A 20,217-nucleotide genomic window follows, 5' to 3' on the forward strand; every position below is an offset into this window, starting at 1 on the left:
TTTAAGTGCAACAAAGATTTGCTGTGCAAATATATTTTCTATGTGCAAGTTATTAAGCTGTGCCTTGCTCTAATATCAGAAATGAAGTCCCGCTGTAAAGTTACAGCAGCAACAACTATGGATTGCATTGTCACTGGAATATACATGCATTCAGGTGCTGATGCAGAACGTGTAAGAATGTTTTTATATTTTACTTGATTCTAATCTGTTGCTGAGTTTGTTATACGCTGCTGGAATTGCAGCTCTTATAATACAGAGCACACACCGAAAATACCTGCTTAATCAATAAAATTAATTCATTTGATCTGGCAACAAACTAAAACTATTTCCATCTCTCCTTTACTTTGTGACTTTAATGTTTAAATGTAACCAGTTTCAGAGCTCTAATGTGCATCTATCACATTAGAAATAAACAGTAGCAGCCAGAGAGTGCACTCAGGATTTATTATTCGAATTACTGTGAAATGTAGTTCTTGTTATACTGAGTTCACACCTCATCTATTAGTTGTAGTATCAAATGTGCCTCCCGTGTCTTATTTCTGTGTTTGCACCTTGGTTCCTTTGTGTTTCATTCCAAATCTTGTTGCATTATTATGAATGTCTTTCTCTGTCTCCTTTGGCTATTTGCAGTTTTACTTTGAAGATCTGTTTTCTTTCCTGTCCTGTGTTAGTTTTGCTTCCTCTCTATTTCCTCCCAATCGTCCCTCCAATTGACTGTCTTCACCTGTGTGTGATTGCTTTCACCTGTGTCTTGTTATCCTCCTTTTGGACATTCACTAAACAGCCCACGGTGTCTCCCTTTTTATCCTGTCAGATCATTTATCTGTGCTTCCTGTCTTGCTGACGTGATTCTCTCTAGAGCTGCTGTGTGTTTTCTTTGTGCCAGACTTGTGATTAATCAGCAAAATAAAGGCTCTTTTTTTCTGTACATCATATACTTTAGTTATCCTGAATTTGGGTTCACTCTGATCACTCTGATCTCAAATCCATGTCAAGGCATGGGGAGCAGATAGGGAGTAGGGAGTAGATCACAAACTGGTACAACTAAATACCAGCACCATGAAATCTGATGGTTCCAGCCAGGCATTAATGTATGAAGAGCTTGCAGTGACAACTGGTTGGAGTGGCATGTTACTATGACTAACATTGCAGTTTTTTAAGCTCAATCTGACATTACATTTACTAAAATGTAAATACAAACAGAATGCAATGAAAGCAAATCTCCATCCAATATAGATTTTTAGCCTTTCCAATTGCACAGAGATTTTTCCAGATTCTCTGTGCAGTGCACAATATTTAATGATATTGTGCACTGCAGATGATGAGATATTCAAAATCTTTATATTTTGACATTGAGGAATTTAAAATTGGCTGCCTGATGTTGATATTTTTCTTTAAAAAGTAATGCTTTCAGTTTAAACAATTGATATGGTTTATGAGATTTGCAAAAATAATTTGCAAGTCGTTACACTTCTTAGATTAATTTTACATCTTGCACGTTATTTACATCTTAATTCTCTCACAGTTGGAGATGTAAAAATAAAACTAACAGCTAGTTACTCTGAAACTGGGCTACATATGAAATGTTATATATGTAACATATCTAGCCCTTTAATTTTTCATTGGTGTCCTTTCTCTTTTTGGCTCATCAAATTCTTTAACTGTTACCCCCAGGTGAAAAGTTCCTCTGTTGCGTTCAGCCCCGGTAGCTCTGGTTGGCAGACTGTTGTGGTGCCTGACAGTCTGTGCCCTCTGTCACAGGCTTACGGGACAAATATAGATCTGTGGCAGTTGTTCCTCTCTAATAGCGTACATACCAGTGTAGGCACAGTGGGGGTATTTCTGTCATGCTTGTAAGGGAAATACAGTTTGCAAGGTATTAATAATCTACATATGGAGTTTCAGGAATAGATTTAGCATTTCATCTGTTCAAATTATTTAAATGATGCTCTTGTTTTTTAATGTGTTTTGTTGTGTCAAAATGTAGCTATTTATAATTCCACAGTCTCAAATGGAAAGAAGCGAGAGTGAGCTATTATTTTTTTTTTGTTGTTTTTTTCAAAATGGACTACTTACAGGAAGTATGTATACATAAAGGTTAACAGGTTCAACCCAGTAGTGCTGTTAAAACCATGAAGTTAATTGATATTGTAATGCTTTATTTTTTTATTGCTATAGAAAATGTTAGTGGTTGAAGTTAAAAGCTCCTTAAGTAGAACAAATCCACATTAGATGAATCACAGAAATGCAGAAGTACATTATAATGAATGCAACTTATTAAGTGCATATTGAGTGCTTAAATGGTCTTTTCATTTGATATGAGGTATACTAATACACTAATGTTGGCCTGTTAAGCTTTGCTTACGGACATAGCTGCATAGTTACAGGAATCCCTTTTCAGATTCACAAATGCATTTTCACATGTTTATGAAGTGATTTCTCTGATGATTATAAAACTCTGATTTGGTACAGTTGCAGGTCTTATATAAGAATATTACGCAGGTAAAACCAAAAGAAAAAAGCCTCAGGACTCCAATGGGAGCTGGGAAAAGCCTGATATATTGCCTCAGGTGATAAATGTAAAAATGTCACTTTGCACAGGGAGCTAAAAAGTACTAGTTTAAGAAAGGGGGAAAAAACTTGAAGATTTTGACATTTAAAAAAAATGCTTAGCAGACCTCTGTGACCTACTCCTCATTTCTGACTGAGGTTACATTAGCTGCTCCAAGTGTAACACCCTCTTACCCTCAAATATGTTAATACACTCTCTGCAGCCAAGATGCAGTGCAACGGGAAGACGAATGATTAGAATAATAAAACTTTATCTCATATAAAAGTGCCATAAAAACGGCTATGTTGGTAGAGTACTCTTTTAATTATGTCATTAACCTCTTTAGGTTTAACATTAATAGATAAGCACTAATTAATTAAACTCTTGTATGCTGAAAATTTCATTTTCTTTGCCGCTTACAGTTTTTGACAAAGCATTTAGTATTAATAACGGTCACACATACAAATCCCCAGCAATTGTTGATGAAACTTCAACAGTCTTTTTTCCTTGCTGGATATCTGTGTCTAAATTTTTTGTTCTTTCCTTTTTACTGGAGCGAGACAGTAGGAAACCTGCTTGAACATACAGAGAACTCAGCAGAAGTTATGCAGACCTTAACCTCTGTGGCAATCAACCAACTCATCTGAGGCGTTGATGGAGTGGAATGGGCCATCTGTGTGAACTCCATTTGTGTCCCTGAGGCCAATGTGGCCACAGCAAGGTCAGGCTAGTTTGTGCCAGACCCGATGAATGGACCACAATGGATTTTCTCTGGCTGAAATACTAGGCTTCTCTGCCCATTGATTGACTCTCTTGAAGTTTAGTTTTCTGTTTTACTCAAGCATTTGCCTTTGAGAAAGCAGCTAACCCAGAGAGTATAAATGAAAAGAGTCTGAAGAGGTGTGGGAATATTGCTTTGGACTCGTATGTTGGCAGTTTGTTTGTCGAAATCCAAAAGGCACTCTAGTTTTGAATAGTTAGAATGAATAGTAAGCATTTGAATCAAAGCGGGGATTGTATGGGTCATTGATGTTAATAGTCCGTATATGTTTTCATGGACATATTATACTTGTACACAGCCATTCAATCAAATCAGTCAATCAATGAATCGGTTGATTATTCAGCCTCTTTCACTCGCACACTCTGAGGCCCAGCAATTGGCTATAATCAACTCAAAGAAAAAGAGATGTGTAGCTCATGCTAACAGTACATTCACTGCAGCAGCTCCAAACCGTCTCTAAGGGCAGGAGACAAAAGAGCAGCTTAAAAGAGTGAAGGTCCTGAAGAGTGGAAGTGCAACCAACAGTGTCTTTGCATTTTTTTAGTAAACACTGTTCCTTAAAATCACACCAAATACTGCACTTATTAAAATCAAGCAGATTGTGCAACAGCTTGTTGAATTTCCCACAGACTTAAGCTAAAATGTTGCACACACCAGCATGACTTTACAGTCAGTATGCTTTGTAACTGAAACAATGTTAACACTAATTGTGAATCTGAATAGCGTTCACTACTCTCTGCCCACAACTTCATTGCTGTCATCTACCACTGTTACATGACATTTGGGCAAGTGTGTAATTTTGTAAGTGAACTAGTGCTAAAGCCAGGTTAGACCTAAATAAACAGATTAGCTAATACATTTTTTAAAAAGTAATAAAATGCACCCTCGGGATAGTGTTTAAATTGCATGATGCAGTATCACTCTGCTGAATGTATACCTCTGTACACAAGATATTCAAACCATGTCATCCCGTCACCCTATACTCTTTAGTTTTCCTCAAAAGGAAATCAGTGAAGACCAGTGGCTATGTTCATCCTTGATTGTAAAATAAAAATGCTTTTTATACTGTATATTGCTAAAATGTATCCTTTTGAAAGCTTCCCTCTGTGTTTTTGAAGTGGGTCAGTGCAGATTTCTGATACTGGAGGAGGGCCTGATCAAGAGACAAGCCGAGAAAAAGTTCTGCTTGTAAGGAACAGCTTCCCTTTCATCCCAGAGTGCTCCCCTGGTCTTTTTATCTCTTTCTCTCTTCTACTTTCTCTTGTACTCTTGTGTCATACCCATCTTTAACTATGCACAAATGATTTTTAGAATTGCTGAGGTTTGCTGAGCAGATTTTAGCTTCACTTATTTACCCCAATGGAGGCAAGCTTTGAGCTTTCGAGTTGTTGTTTTCTTTCTGTTCATTATCTTTTTTCTTGATTTTCTCTTTCATTTATTTTGGGCTACTTTGTCTTTTAATGAAGTGATTCTCAAAGTGCAAACCACAGGGAAACTTGAGCTGTAAGGTTTGTCTTATGTTATATAACGGGAAAGAGATGAGACTCATGACTTGAGAAATTTGAGATGAATGAAAAGAGGAAGAGAATGTTCTCATACTGTGATACAGCAAAAAAGAGAACTATGCAGTTCTAAGTCCACATGCAAGTGTGTGTGCACGAAAAGAGAAGACAGTTTCACAGAGTACAAAGGGAGGGGAGCAACATTGTTCCTCCCTTCGTCCTACTTCCTTTAGCATAGCTCTATTTGCCATGGGTGTGGGGGTGTGGAGGGTTGGGTGGGGGGGGGGTGAAAAGGGGAAGGAAGGGCAATAATATCCTCACATTACAGCACATGCTTTTACCTCACACACAGATATGGATTTTGATGGACAGCTATCAGTTTTTTTCCCCCACAAATCTACTGCCTGAGCGACAGTGAATGTAAAGTGTCATTGTCAGGCTCGCCTTTCTCCTTTTGGCTGACAGTGACATCAACACCCTCGCTCTTGTCAGCTTGACTGCATCTGTACTTGTGGAATAATGACTGAGCTCAGGATGGCTGAGAATGTCTTATTGGATAGACTGCTCAGTAGTCCCCCCAGTAAGCCTGTTTTCAAGAGACGATGCTTAAGTGATGTGAGTATTTTTCATTTGCTGGAACTGAGTTTGTTATTTCTGTTATCTTGCTTGATTCTTAAGTTAGCTCGGGAACACAAATATAAATATAGTATGTGTGGTGTTGGAGAAAAGGAAGTAATGAAATTTTGTTAACTGCACAGACAGATAAAACACTTCGCTGATCTTTTTTTAGAAAGGAACTGTTAATAGCAAATACTTTGGTAACCTGGTTTCATTATGTAAATATTTTGTATGTCCCGAAATAAGATGGTTTCCTTGCATAGTTACGGTTTGTGTGCCGCTGTGCTCATAGAGTGCTTCCACAATTTGGGAGTGCACTGCTTCTTTTTCTCTCTCTCAAAAAAAAAAGAATTCGGCACTGACGTGGCTGCTGTGGAGTCTGTGCGGTTCACTGATAATCTGTTCAGCCTAGGACAGTGTTTGTTGATGTTTGTTTTGCAGTCAAGAGAGCAGTATCTCCTTGAATATCATATGGCACTGTTTATTTTCACATGGAACAATAGACTGGGGCTGCACCTTTGGCTTTACTAGGTCAGGATCAGATGCGTGTGCATTTGTGAAGCATGCTTTCATGGGTGGAGGCGTATATATGTATGAGTTTACAAGTATATTTTAGCACATGTACGTGTGAAATGTTTATAAGCATACATGTGTATTCTATCCTGTCGTTGTTGTGTGCGCTGGTGTGTGTGTATGTGTTTTGCAAGCCCCTGCAGTGCTCCTCAGTAAATTTAATCTGTCATGTGGAAACATCAGCTTGGCACTTCAGTCCACTTGTGTTACATGGTGAACAGAGGGCTCGCCCCACAACAGGCACTGCTGTCAGGGCTGCTGCAGTTCTTTCCTCCTTCAGCTCAGGTTGGAGCTGCTTAAAATCCTTAATGTGGCCTCTGCAGATGAAGGTGCATGCCTAAGGGCATCATCTTTTGCTTAACCTCAACAACTGACTCTACTAATTGAGCAAAAGTGAATTATTTAGGGTGTAATGAAAAGCCAGTAGTGGCTCTGAAATCTGTGTGTCTAATTAGCAATACTAGTATCAATTCAATACAAGTGGACACATGCTCATTACCAAGCATCATAATTACAGCATGGCTGATATCAAACCGAGTTGCCAGATCATGTATGATAATTTATTTTAATGTCATGTTTTGGACACTCTTCCTGTTGCCTGATAGGTTGTAGTGTGAAGTGTGTCTCATTCACACATGTAATGTGACTGTGTGCTTCAAACACCAAAACCTGAGTGTCTTCCAGCTAATTGCGCAGAGTCAGATGAGCTGTTGGCTTTAGCAACAGAGAGAAGCACCATGGAGCTTTGATGCTCATTTCCCCCTAAGAGTTACTTGTTTACAGTGTGTTTGTCTTGGAGCGAGGGATTCTCCAGGCGCTGAAGGGAGCCTCAGTGATATTGGTGTCAAGTGGGATGCGTTAGGGTGTACTAAAATGAGGCATTAAATAGTGCCAGAGATTCCAACAGGAAATCTTTTGCCTTGAGAATGCACAGGAAGCTTTTTCACTCAGCAGAGATGAAATCAAAGTAAACACCCAGAAGGAAAGCATATCACCACAAATATACACTTTTTCAAAACCATGTACTTTGGATTTCTTTCCTCCAGACCTCGGACCTGTTTGCCATGATCGAGAGGTTGCAGGTACTGTAAATGTTCTACTGGCTCAGCTTTCTGCTTAAACCTGTTCTCCCTCACAGACTCAGAATTTTCACTTTGGACATAAAATCTCTATTTACTTCTATTTTGAGACTCTACTTTTTTTTCCTGCTACTTTTGTATTCAGCACTGTAACTCCACTATACAGGAACACTTTTCCGTGTGTGTCCATGTATCTATGTATTTACTATTAATGTGTCTTCTTGCAGCAGAGATAGCCTCTGGCTATCTCAAGAAGCCTTATTCTTCTGAATGTGCTGAACAGATCCCTTGTGTTTTCCCTTCACAGCTGGGTAGTTTTCTCCATGTCATCAAGTAGCTTGACTTGTAGAAATCTAGTTTTTATTATAGCCAATGAGCTAGTGCTTCAGTGTAGCACAAACTATAAGAAAGTAGGCTAGATTCTGAGTAAGCCACTGGAAAGAAAGCAAAACCATTAAAACAGGCTGTTCAAAAAGAGTCTAATTATGTAGGCATCAACCACATTATTTAGCAGTGAATAGGTAGTCTATAAAATGAGAAAGGGTATTTCATCTTACGTGATGTTTTTCTTTAGGGATCAAAGTATGTCAACACAGGAAACTATTTTAATCTGAATGGTCTACTGTGATCATATCTTATTCCCAAAAGTTGCAAAATCATTATTTAGCTTTACAAAAGTGCAATAAAGGCTATGTGACTGGTTTATCCATGAAGCTGTAGTGCTTCATGGATACATATTACTTAAATAGTCTTATGTACAGTCCACAGAAGGGTCAAGTGAAAACATGAACAGCTTTCAGAGAATGAATTTAGTGAACACACGTGCACTTTCCATTTGATTTGTCTTCTTTAGACAAAAAATTGTCTGGATATGCTGATCAGGAAATATTTCCATGTTTTAGGAACTGTCAGTGTTAGTCAATGAAAGAATAAGAATAAGAAGAGAGAGATTATTTATAACCCTATTATGGCCCTTGAGTAGAACTGTGGATAGTGAAATCAACTGTATAGCTTGATGGAAGCACTCTTTCTGTTCTCGCTGCTTTTTCTGTCTACTAGAGTTTCTAATTCCTCGGTCCTCTTTACTTCCTCTTTCCCTGGTAATTTCAATCACCTTTCTCTGGTGATCTAGATTATTTTCTGTCACAATGAACTTTTGAACGTATTGTAAAATTACTTTGCATTATGCTGCTGCATAAGGTTCTGACAGCCAGCGTTGTCCTGAATCTGTATTTCTTTGTATATGTGTCAACCAGCTGCTTAGATATGCTACCTGTGCCATCAGTATCCTGTCTATTTTTTCCTTCTCATCTTAACAGGGTTACAGAATGGATGAGCAAAGATGTCCCCTCCCTCCTCCCCTCAAAGTGAGTCGTTAATCCTCACATCTCCTCGTAGACTGCAGTCTGGTAAAGCATCTGTAATGGCAAAGTTATAAACCTTTTCCTTATCGGCTGTCAGACAGGCTTTAAGGTGCTCACTTGGTGAGTTAGGAGTTCGACGGGGACTGGCACTGCAAAATCTTCTGTTACCCTCCTGTTACCTAGACAGCCTAATGCAGTTACTATTCAAGGCAAAAACGACACACAGAAGGTGGTAATCAGCAGACAGAAGAACATTAATTCTTGCAAAACCCTGTAACTTGGTCAGGGTTTGGCTGACTTCACCTGTGTACAGCTTACTTGTAAAACAAGTCTACGGTCCTCTTCAAATTAGGAACACACAAATTATCATTTTTAGTCCGTCTTAGGAAAGTGCCATCTCTATAAAGAATCACACATCTTTTCTATTATCTTTTGATTCATGCTACAACTGTATTTATCCAAGATTTATGTTTAGGAGACTCCAAACTCAGTGATGTACAAGGTGTGCTGAAAAACCTTGTACATCACATAAAAATGTATACAAATCAAAAGCCATGCATGATTTAAATTTGGCCTTTCTCAAGTTCAGGGTTGTATTCTCATGCACCTCTGGACTGTTTTCAGTGCAGCTGCATTTTTTTTTAGATCCCTTTGTGGAAAAAAAAATGTTAAAGCCTTGTCGTGCTCCTCTGTGAAAAGCAATGCATCTCCTGCAGTGTGCCACAATGTCAATCCTCGCAAGCAGTCCAAGGTGGTGGGCAAAGATTATGTCGCCGTGGCCAGAAAAACAGCAGGCGATGGCGAGCTGGCATGAAACCACAGTTCAGATCATTTCCTCCCAGTGGGTTAAAACATCTTGATGCATTCTCAATCATCCAGGAAAGGAAATCTCCAAAAAGTTGATTCTGTTCATCTGGACGTAGCGTTTTGTGGGAGAAACCTTTCGTCACTCATCCAAGTGACTTCTTCAGACTGAAGAAGTCTGATTTTGCACTGAAGAAGTCACTTGGATGAGTGACGAAACGTTTCTCCCACAAAACGCTACGTCCAGATGAACAGAATCAACTTTTTGGAGATTTCCTCCCAGTGATCTTTTTTAGATGCCTACGGATTTTACAATAGAACTCTACATTTACAGTGTCGCCCTGGGAGATGAATCTGTGGTGCATAACCCAATGAATGTTGGGGGGGAGAAAAGCATATGCTTCTTCAGTTATTCCTCAATTGCTGAATTGCCTTTGGGGCTTGAAAACTGTGGAAAACTACTAGGTCATAGCAAGGGACCCAGCATGTATCACTACTGGCAATTCTCCACACAAAATTTGAGTTAAACAGAAGTTCATATTTGTTTTCTGCCCATGTTTGAGTTTCATGGTAAAATTGTAACACATTATTTGTAAGTCTGAACAAGACATCCAGGGAGCGATCTAAAAATAGCACCCATGCAGGAAGCTGTCTGGACATGGCCGAGAAGATGGCCAAAATTTAATTATGCAAGGCTTTTGATATTTGTGGTTTTTATAATCACATCTGGTTATAGCTTGAAATTTAAAAAAACAAGTGATTATTTAGTGCCAAACAAGCCTTCTTTGTATTATCATGTTGGTATCATATCCTTTGTACTAGGTTCTCTATTTAATATTAACTTCTCCCTCTAACTTTAGCTCATACCGTGAAAACAAACAGAGACCAAATTATGTGCACATATGTCAACAGAAACATATTTTGGGTAAATTCATTAGCCAGGAAATCTTTATGCCATGTAAAAGACCATCAATGGAGAGTTGCTTTTTCCAGCAACTGCTCCTGCACTTGATGTATGAATGACAGCATCTATCAGTTAACTCTTTCACTATTTATAAATTGCCATAAAATTGCTTACATTCTTACTGGTCTGCCAAGTTTCTTCATTTCTGACCTCTCCCTCTGTGCATTGTCACAAGAACTGTTATGTAAGGGAGTGTGACCTTCATTTACACATTTCACAAAGTTCTCAGTGTCACTTCTGCCACATGTTGCCCGTAGCTTGTAATGAAATAAATCTTGCTATGCTTTGCTGGAAACATGAAACATTCTTAAGGAAAAGAGAAAACCAGTATATTAAATTGAGCGAATGTTGGTATGGAGTGCAACAAGCATTAAAAATTAATACTGCAGCAAGTGAATACAACTGTAAGAGGATAAAATGAGAGAAAATATTTGCCATTATGTGTTGTTCAGGGATTTTTTTTACTACACATTGCAGCACATATTAGCTACCAATAACTGAAAGTAAACCTTTATAATGTCAACTTTTAGACATCCAGATGAATATAACTGTGTGTGAAGGGTTGTCCTGTTATCATTTTGACCCTGGGGGGTTGTAACACCCAGATACTGGAGGTTATAAAATATGTAAACCTTTGCCAGATGACAGCCAAGTTTAAATAGCCTTTCAATAGTTACGTAATCAAAGCTGGGACAATGAATACAAACTGAAGCCTTAGATAACAGTTTCTTGAATAACAAAAAGAGCTAAAGCGTGTGTTCTCCAGAGTGAAATGTAAGACATTTCTCAAAGAAGGCTGACAGTGTGGCCTCTTTCGTGATTTCAGAATAAGATAAAGTAACAGAAAAATGCAGAACTGAAAGCTACTGTAGTTAATATTCTGTCACAGTGTCTGTGCTCATCGTTGTTTTCCAAAGAACCAAAACTGAAAGTATGACTACAAGCGGCTGTTTGTCAGCCTGACTCATATTCATTTCTGTCCCTGCAGACAGAAGAAGACTACATCCCTTATCCCAGTGTTCATGAGGTATAGTCCACATATCCTCCGTATAAATAATTTGCACACTACAAAAGCATTTTTAAAGATGTCAGAAACTGTAATGCTAAAGATTCAAATGGGAGTACACAGTTTCTGAGGCACTGAAGGCAATGCAGTGCATGGTGCCAAACACTCACTATTAATAATGGTACCATTCTTTACTTTTCTCTATTATCATTATTTCCTGTGACTTTCAGGTTCTGGGTCGCAGCAGTCCTTTTCCACTCATACTCCTGCCCCAGTTTGGAGGCTACTGGATCGAGGGGACCAATCATGAACCTAAAGACCCACCAGAGGCAGATCAACCACCCTGTCCTACCTCCCACATTAAACTGGAAACAAACAGTACTGCAAAGATCTACAGGAAGCAGTTCATGGGCAAGGTAAAACTCAGGAAGCAAAATCTATTCTTTCTGAAAGGATTAATATTTATTTCTTCATTCTAGTATGTAATCTTGAAATGTGCAAGTATATTGAGGAAGACCCATCTTTTGATTGAGCCTCTTATAAAATAACACTTGTTTCTAAAACTCCTAACACATCTAACACTTAGGCACAGGGCAATGAAAGCAAATAAAGAATGTGTGTGTTTGCTTCATTTGTAATCATTAGGCATGGAGTAATAGTAGTTGGCTTTCTGAAGACTTGCAGTATAATTATTAGCATTTTCTTAAAACTGGCCAAAGTCTCATCTTGTGGTGTGAAGCCAACTGTCTACTTTAAATGCAAATCCATTGTGTAGCAAAAGAACTTGACATTGCAACACAAAGTTTCGCAAAAGTTGTCTCAATGTACGCTCATACATTTTCTGCAAGGGGAGGTCAACCACTTTCCTTAAACAGAAGCCTTTTTCTTTAAGCCTCTTTATTTGTAATTTACAAAAACATTTTTATTATTCTATTGCTAACTATTGGAAGAATATCTATCCTCCATTAAAGTTTCCTCTGCATATCTTGCCCTAGGAACACTTTAATTACTACACCATGGATGCTGCCCTGGGCCACTTGGTCTTTTCAATGAAGTATGATGTCATTGGGGATCAAGAGCATCTGCGCTTGATGCTTCGGTACAGTTTCCTATTATCTTTATCTCTGACTTGTTTCCTGCACCATTTGTGATTTTATTCACCTGCATTTTCTTTTATAATAACAGCCCTTGACTTCACTCCCCTACCCCTCCACCACTTACCTTTATCTCATTTTGTCTTCATATTTCTGTTCGTCACTTATTTTCTGTCTTCACTGCCTTTTCTTACACCGAATCTGCAACAGTCCAATAACCCTCCTTTTTTGTTTCCTTTGCATGTACTGACAGTCTCCAAAATACACCTATTAAGTACTGAGTATTTCTTTACATGCCTCACTGGATACATTTTCTTTTTGTTCAAAAATAACTTTAAATCAAGGAAAAATGTCACAGAGCAAGGTAGCATTCTCAGTTCCCCCAGTACAGTCAGTGGTTCTCACAGGTTCGCCTCAGTTATGCATTTTAAAATGCAATCTCCAATAATAATGAACACTTAGAAAAGAGTCCAGCTGAGCATTGTATCAATCATTTTATTGTAGTCAATATAAAAGTAGGTGATATAATATACAGTATAAATACAAACACCTTTGTGTACAAATATTGATTTAAAACTGTTAAAAAGAAGGATACTCAGCAATATCTGTGCTGTGCATGTGCAGTGCCACCCACAATCACCTAAATCTCACTCAGTGAGCTTCACCGCTCCTTCATATTCTCCTTGAGACTGATGAGGGGGAGTGAGGCAGAACTCGGTGCACCGTACAACCTGTGAATTAATTTTAGCACCTGAGAGATTCCTCTTGATTTTAAGAGCTGTGTTTCCTCTTTGTTAATGAAGCCTCAGAGATGAGTGTGCAGTGAGGTAACAGCCACTCTGCCCACAACATTTTTCACACAGTGATGTTTCTCAGTGGGTGGGCACCACCCACAGTCACCTCGAACTATGTAGCCATAGGCAGTGAGGCACAGTTATATTTAAAGCACCTGTATGATTTCCATGATCAGGCATAACCTGTTTTTATTGTACTGGAAATGCCCCTATAGACAGCAGTGACACGGTATTTTCTCACCCCGAGTTTACATCCAGCTTTCCTGCATCACATGCCATATAACCTTTAATGTATGTATGCTATTCACTCACAGTTCCTTCAGTAACTGTAAGTTTGCAAATCCTTGGCCCTTGATTTCATTGTGCTAGTTATGAATGGTGGTATTATTATCATCTATACCCTTGAAAGTATGATAATCTGAGTATACATAACTCCATTTTATTGTTCCTGCAGAGTACAAATTTAATTCCATGCCAAATGTATGATATTTTATACATGAGTTTGTATGAGTTTTTGAGACCTCTATATAATAAGTTAGATTTCTGATTGCCTGAAAAGCAAAAATACATTTCACAGTGACTTGAAAAAATGGTGGATGTAGCAAATGTGATACAAATTAAAGCTCACATATGCAAATTTCATCAGAAGGTTCGATGAATACTCCGTTTTCAGGAAATCTCTTTTTTAGTGAGTCAGTATACATGGTTTAAGCATGTGGAGAAATACAAAGCATGCAGGCTTTGGACTTTTAAGTCATGCTTGCAACCCTGTGAGTGGTGTTTGAGGGAGAGTTTTGCACACTACAGTTATATATTTGGAGTTAATTAGCTTCAGCGCTGGATTTTTGCTTTTATACAGAGGCAGACTTTTTGCTAAGTTAAGTGGCTGCCTCTAGCCTGATATTATCTTTGTACATATATCATGAAAGTGATATCCATCTTCTCATCTTTAGTAACTCTTGATGAGAAAGATCCAAAAGTGAAGTGCTGTTGTATGTACTGTTTATTGTTCAGAATTTCTGGACACAGACTGCTTTTAAGCATCCAGTGGGTGCGCAGATTTCCTAGTATTGCTTGTTGTACTCCTCGTACTCCCCACAACCACTAGACACACACACACACCCCATTCACCCCTCTTCCAGGCAATTTTGGCTCAGAAACATCATGTGTAAAGACCATTATGCTCCCGGCTTCACACAACATCTATAGGAAAGGTCCTCTTTGAATTGACAGCTCAATTGCTTGGAGGCAAAGCATCATAGAAAGAAACCAAAACCCCAGCAGGATTCCTTTGGATTAGAAATAGAACAGAGGACATTTTGACTTTTCATATTTTTTGCCTTTCAGCACAAAACAAAAAACTTATCATGATGTGATTCCCATTTCCTGCCTTACTGAGTTCCCCAATGTGGTTCAGATGGCCAAGGTAAAAACGTATGATTATCTTCATACACACAAAAAAATCTCTCTGCATATAATTTGACTTTGTCAAGTGTATTTTTTCATTCACAGCTTGTTTGTGAAGAAGTAAACGTGGATAGGTTTTACCCTGTCCTCTATCCGAAGGTAAGCAGTACTCCTCATTGCCACTTTGTCTTTTGATTCGTGTTATCTCACAATAGTAAAGTACCATGAATCTGACTAGAAACTCAATTTTCTCTAATCCTCAGGCATCAAGGCTCATTGTCACCTTTGATGAGCATGTAATTAGCAACAATTTCAAGTTTGGGGTTATTTATCAAAAGTTTGGTCAGGTGAGTGCACTTCAGTCATGCTGCTGCAGCTTATCTTAGCTTTTGAAGTCACGCATCACTCTTCCTGAAAATTTTATTTGCTTCTTCCCTGCAGACATCAGAGGAGGAGCTGTTTGGGAACATGGAAGAAAGTCCAGCCTTTGTTGAGTTCTTGGAGTTTCTGGGACATAAGATTGAACTTCATGACTTTAAAGGGTTTGGACAGTTTGCATTATGAAGTCTTTCCCCCAAAAACAGAAAAACTGACCTTTTAAAGTACTTTTGGTTATTCTCACTCATCATTCTATTGATCAGTGTTGGCTTAAAGAGCAATGTAAAAAGCCCTGATATTTGTAGTATTGACTGAGGGATTAAGCAAGCAAAAAAAAAAAGTGCCCTTGGCATTTCCTCAATGATGAATCAGCATGGATGAACAGTTGTCAGAGACCACGCACCTATGTTCCACTTTTCCGCTTTATCATTCTCTCTTCTGTCTTGTGTCTCTCTGCTGTTCACCACAGTGTTATACAGGGTGGGCCATTTATATGGATACACCGTAATAAAATGGGAATGGTTGGTGATATTAAAGTCCTGTTTGTGGCACATTAGTATATCTGAGGGCGCAAACTCCTCAAGATGGGTGGTGACCATGGGGGCCATTTAGAAGTCGGCCATCTTGGATACAACTTTTGTTTTTTCAATAGGAAGAGGGCCATGTGACACATCAAACTTATTGGTAATGTCACAAGAAAAACAATGGTGTGCTTGATTTCAATGTAACTTTGTTCTTTCATGAGTTATTTACAAGTTTCTGACCACTTATAAAATGTGTTCAATGTGCTGCCCATTGTGTTGGATTGTCAATGCAACCCTCTTCTCCCACTCTTCACACACTGATAGCAACACCGCAGGAGAAATGCCAGCACAGGCATCCAGTATCCGTAGTTTCAGGTGCTGCACATCTCGTATCTTCACACCATAGACAATTGCCTTCAGATGACCCCAAAGATAAAAGTCTAAGGGGGTCAGATCGGGAGACCTTGGGGGCCATTCAACTGGCCCACGACGACCAATCCACTTTCCAGAAAACTGTTCATCTAGGAATGCTCGGACCTGGCACCCATAATGTGGTGGTGCACCATCTTGCTGGAAAAACTCAGGGAACGTTCCAGCTTCAGTGCATAAAGAGGGAAACACATCATGATGTAGCAATTTCAAATCCAGTGGCCTTGAGGTTTCCATTGATGAAGAATGGACCCACTATCGTTGTACCCCATATACCACACCAAACCATCACTTTTGTTGTTCCAACAGTCTTTGAGGGATCCATCCAATGTGGGTTAGTGTCAGACCAATAGCGGTGGTTTTGTTTGTTAACTTCAACATTCACATAAAAGTTTGCCTCATCACTGAACAAAATCTTCTGCGTGAACTGAGGGTCCTGTTCCAATTTTTGTTTTGCCCATTCTGCAAATTCTGTGCGCCGATCTGGGTCATCCTCGTTGAGATGCTGCAGTAGCTGGAGTTTGTAAGGGTGCCATTTGTGAGTAGCTAATATCCGCCGAAGGGATGTTCAACTAATGCCACTCTCCAGTGACATGCGGCGAGTGTTACGCTGTGGGCTCTTGCTGAATGAAGCTAGGACAGCCACTGATGTTTCTTCATTAGTGACAGTTTTCTTGCGTCCACATTTTGGCAAATCCAACACTGAACCAGTTTCACGAAACTTAGCAAGCAGTTTGCTGACTGTAGCATGGGAGATGGGTGGTCTCGTAGGGTGTCTTGCATTGAAATCTGCTGCAATGACCCGGTTAATGCGTTCACCAGATATCAACACAGTTTCGATCCGCTCCTCATGTGTTAACCTCTTCGACATGTCAATGGCTGTGAACAAAGAGAAACTTGTAAATAACTCATGAGAGAATAAAGTTACGTTGAAACCAAGCACACCATTGTTTTTCTTGTGACATTACCAATAAGTTTGATGTGTCACATGGCCCTCTTCCTATTGAAAAAAACAAAAGTTGTATCCAAGATGGCCGACTTCTAAATGGCCACCATGGTCACCACCCATCTTGAGGAGTTTGCGCCCTCAGATATACTAATGTGCCACAAACAGGACTTTAATATCACCAACCATTCCCATTTTATTACGGTGTATCCATATAAATGGCCCACCCTGTACTTGCATCCTTCTCTTGTTTCCTCCTCTCTTATTTTTATTGCCTCTGCCCTTAGCTTTCTTTTGTCTTCTCTTTCCTCCCTTGTAGTTTTCGTGGTGGGCTCGATGTCACTCATGGCCAGACAGGGACAGAATCCGTCTACACAAATTTCCATAATAAGGAGATCATGTTTCATGTGTCCACCAAACTGCCTTACACAGAAGGAGACTCACAGCAGGTATAGTAATAATGCCAATGATTAATCATTTAGGAAACCAGTTTGTGTTTTCAGGACCTTTAGAAATCGATTTGTGAAAGGTCTGTGCTTGTGACACATTCATGCGTCTGCAGCAGCAGCTGGCGGGTCAAGGCATTTAACTCAATGCTGATAAAGGAAGATGAATCATTTTCATTTGTAACTATGATGTGCAAAGTGAAAAAAAATAATGATTAAAATTGTACTTCAGGGATACTACTTTGCTTTTTTGCTGAGAGTTGTTGAGAAGAACTGCCCTAATGTTCTTACAATAAACACTATATTGAGACTAAAAACAGCTTGAAGTAAACAGCTTTTCTGGCTCGTTATTAAAGGTAACGAGCGAGACTCCTCTAACGTGTTATAAATTTGTTTATTTTTTTGTAATATTGATTTCTGGTGTTTGACCTTACTTCAGCTTTTGATGCCATCAATATCACAATTCTGAGTTCACTTTAAAGGTCGGCCTCAAAGAAAGAAGCCTGGTTTACATCATATTTGTTAGATTAAGCTCAGCGATCGCTGATGATTCGTCTTCTTTAGGGGCCAATCTGACATGTGTTGTTCCCATGACTCCATTCTGGGCTCCTTGTTGTTCTCTAATTACATGCCTCCAGTTGGGCTTATCCAGACAAATTATTCATGATGATCACACAGATTTACATCCTATTAAAAGCTGTGAAAAAAAAAATGAAGTAGCCTATAGCTGCTTAAGCCTCCCTTTACTAGTTACCAGTTAATTTGAGACTTGATCATTTTGCTGATCATAATAAAACTCCAAATTAAAATCCAGGTTATTGATATGGAAATGTTTCGCAGGACTTCATTCAGTTCTCCAAAGGACAGGTCACACTAAGTCCGCTGAGGTGAGATCTTGACTTTGACTGGGCCTATTGCAACACTGATTGTTTTCTTTTTCAGTACATCAGTTGCAGATTTGTTGTGTGCTTGGGATCATTGACCTGTTGTGTGACATAATTTAGGCCAAACATTGACTGTCAGACAGATGGCCTCTTGTACAGAGGAGTTCATGGTTGACTTAATGACTGCAAGGTGCCTATGTCCAGGACTGCATAGAGCCCTTCTAAAGCTTTTGTACATACATATCTTCCATGTTTGTTATTTTTATTACAGCATTCCAGAGATTGGCAGATATTAACAAAGAAAGTAAATTTATATAGAATTCCACGTTTGTTGTGCTCACTTACCCCACAGAGAAATAGCATTTTTAAGGGTTACCATTTCCACTAGCATTACAGTGGCCTTTTTTTGTACTGAAGTTTCTCCTCTCTTGAAGACTTTTATCTATTTGATGTTATGTTGCAGTGAGCTGCATTAGTCCTTAGCTGCTCTTCAGTCCCTTCTAGAGTGGTTTGAACTTTGTTACCGCAGTAACCTTGTACAGATGGTCCATATTGCCTAGGCATGGAGAGACACAGAGAGCATAAACAACACCCACATGAGATGATTCACCAGGGAACTCAGGAAAAGAAGGCAAGGTGCAAGAGTAATAGCTCAGTATTCAGTATTTCAGGGAGGAAAAAGTAAAAGATTTCTGTTGCCAGACCTTACTGAATGTAATCAGATTTGAAAGGTCTTACAGTAATAACAGATGTCAAGTGTTTCAAATCAGTGACACATACGCTGTTTCTGTGTGGTGATGGTATACGATTGCAGTGTTTGGAAAAATTAGATAAACCGTCTTCAGCTATATGGTTTCAGAGAGTCCTTGTGTGAGTGTATACCGACAGATAATCAGCTCAGGGATGATGCAGTAGTAGCCTGGATGACATGAATCATAGCCATGTGTAGCTATCTAATTCACCTTCATTACTGTCATAAAAATACATTCTTTACAAAACCTTAATATTTTTGTCAATTTCAGCTGAATATTGTAAAACTTGACTTAGTTCCTATCAGACTTTCAACACAGTTACATAAAACTCATTTTGCAGATAAACTCAGTAGTGATAAAGTTATCAGAAAACCATCAGTTGTGAGACTGAGAGCATCTTTGATGTTTTTTCACATCATTTCACTTTTTTTTTAATTTAATAAACTGGCATATTTATAAACACTTCCCAGAATCAGAAACACATGTCTTCTTCATATGAACAAACAAACCTAAGTTATGACCTTATTAAACTGCTAGTAGAAAAGCAAACACCATGATCATCTCTAAATCCTATTTGCTGTATTGTATTTTGCTTCCAGTTTGACTCTAACACAAGCACCAGCCAACACAAGAGCTCTTTTCAACAGGTGTGAAGTAGCTTTGTAAAAAGGCTGTTAATTAGTCTGTCAAAGACAAAGGCTAATAAGTGAATGCTGCTGCTGAGCAAGTGTCACAGTACTGGGGAGTTTTCTGTGGGGGAATATCCAGTCCTTTTTTTTTTCCTTAATAAAGGCTGCCTGCAATGAGAATACATCCCCCTGAGTGATTGATTTCCTTTATCACCAAATTGTACCCATTTGCAAAACCTGATATATCTTGCCTCCACTTATATGCGGTGGTAACATTTGGGTCACACGGTTTCCACGATAAGCATCTTTCTTCTAGCTTGGTGGGCTGAACTGAATATGATATGATATTCCCACATTCACTAGCTTCTCAAATTATTTTACTGCTTGGTTCCTGAAAAGAAATATGGGACGCTGTTAAGTCTCAAACAGGAAATATGCTTTGACTCCTGGAAAGTCCTTTTCTTCGTTTAGAAGGAAGAGAAAAAATTAGATAGTCTTCTTAGATAGTCATAGAAGTGCTTGAGCTGTTTAATCAAAGTTCCTAGCAATAATGCAATGAAGTGACATCTATTCATACTTGAGCAAAGGAAGAAGATATCCCTAATGCAGAGCTTTTTGAAAGATACCGCTTGGATAAAATTTAATACTTGAGAACAGTCCCTTTGTCCTCCAAATGCATGAGTGTCCTTCTG

The 20,217-nt window shown here is 38.9% G+C and overlaps 1 protein-coding gene across 19 annotated transcripts in view; it reads left to right on the forward strand.

Annotated features, from left to right (window-relative positions):
- rap1gapb (RAP1 GTPase activating protein b) overlaps positions 1-20,217 on the forward strand; it is a 104,396-nt gene that overhangs the window by 73,806 nt on the left and 10,373 nt on the right. For 13 of the 19 annotated variants that reach the window (XM_013276620.3, XM_019359071.2, XM_025907130.1 and 10 more), the window contains 10 exons: positions 7,072-7,107; positions 8,424-8,471; positions 11,225-11,263; positions 11,473-11,658; positions 12,238-12,341; positions 14,478-14,556; positions 14,643-14,696; positions 14,801-14,884; positions 14,979-15,079; positions 17,134-17,263. In XM_013276620.3, the coding sequence (XP_013132074.1) occupies positions 7,090-7,107; positions 8,424-8,471; positions 11,225-11,263; positions 11,473-11,658; positions 12,238-12,341; positions 14,478-14,556; positions 14,643-14,696; positions 14,801-14,884; positions 14,979-15,079; positions 17,134-17,263 (843 nt within the window). In that variant the 5' untranslated portion in view covers positions 7,072-7,089. Of the gene's footprint in view, positions 1-5,128; positions 5,450-7,071; positions 7,108-8,423; positions 8,472-11,224; positions 11,264-11,472; positions 11,659-12,237; positions 12,342-14,477; positions 14,557-14,642; positions 14,697-14,800; positions 14,885-14,978; positions 15,080-17,133; positions 17,264-20,217 lie in introns of those variants that run through there. The other 6 variants (XM_025907131.1, XM_013276613.3, XM_025907132.1 and 3 more) reach the window with 2 other exon arrangements.

This window comes from Oreochromis niloticus, linkage group LG5 (assembly GCF_001858045.2).
Source record: "Oreochromis niloticus isolate F11D_XX linkage group LG5, O_niloticus_UMD_NMBU, whole genome shotgun sequence".
In the NCBI taxonomy this organism is placed as follows: domain Eukaryota; kingdom Metazoa; phylum Chordata; class Actinopteri; order Cichliformes; family Cichlidae; genus Oreochromis; species Oreochromis niloticus.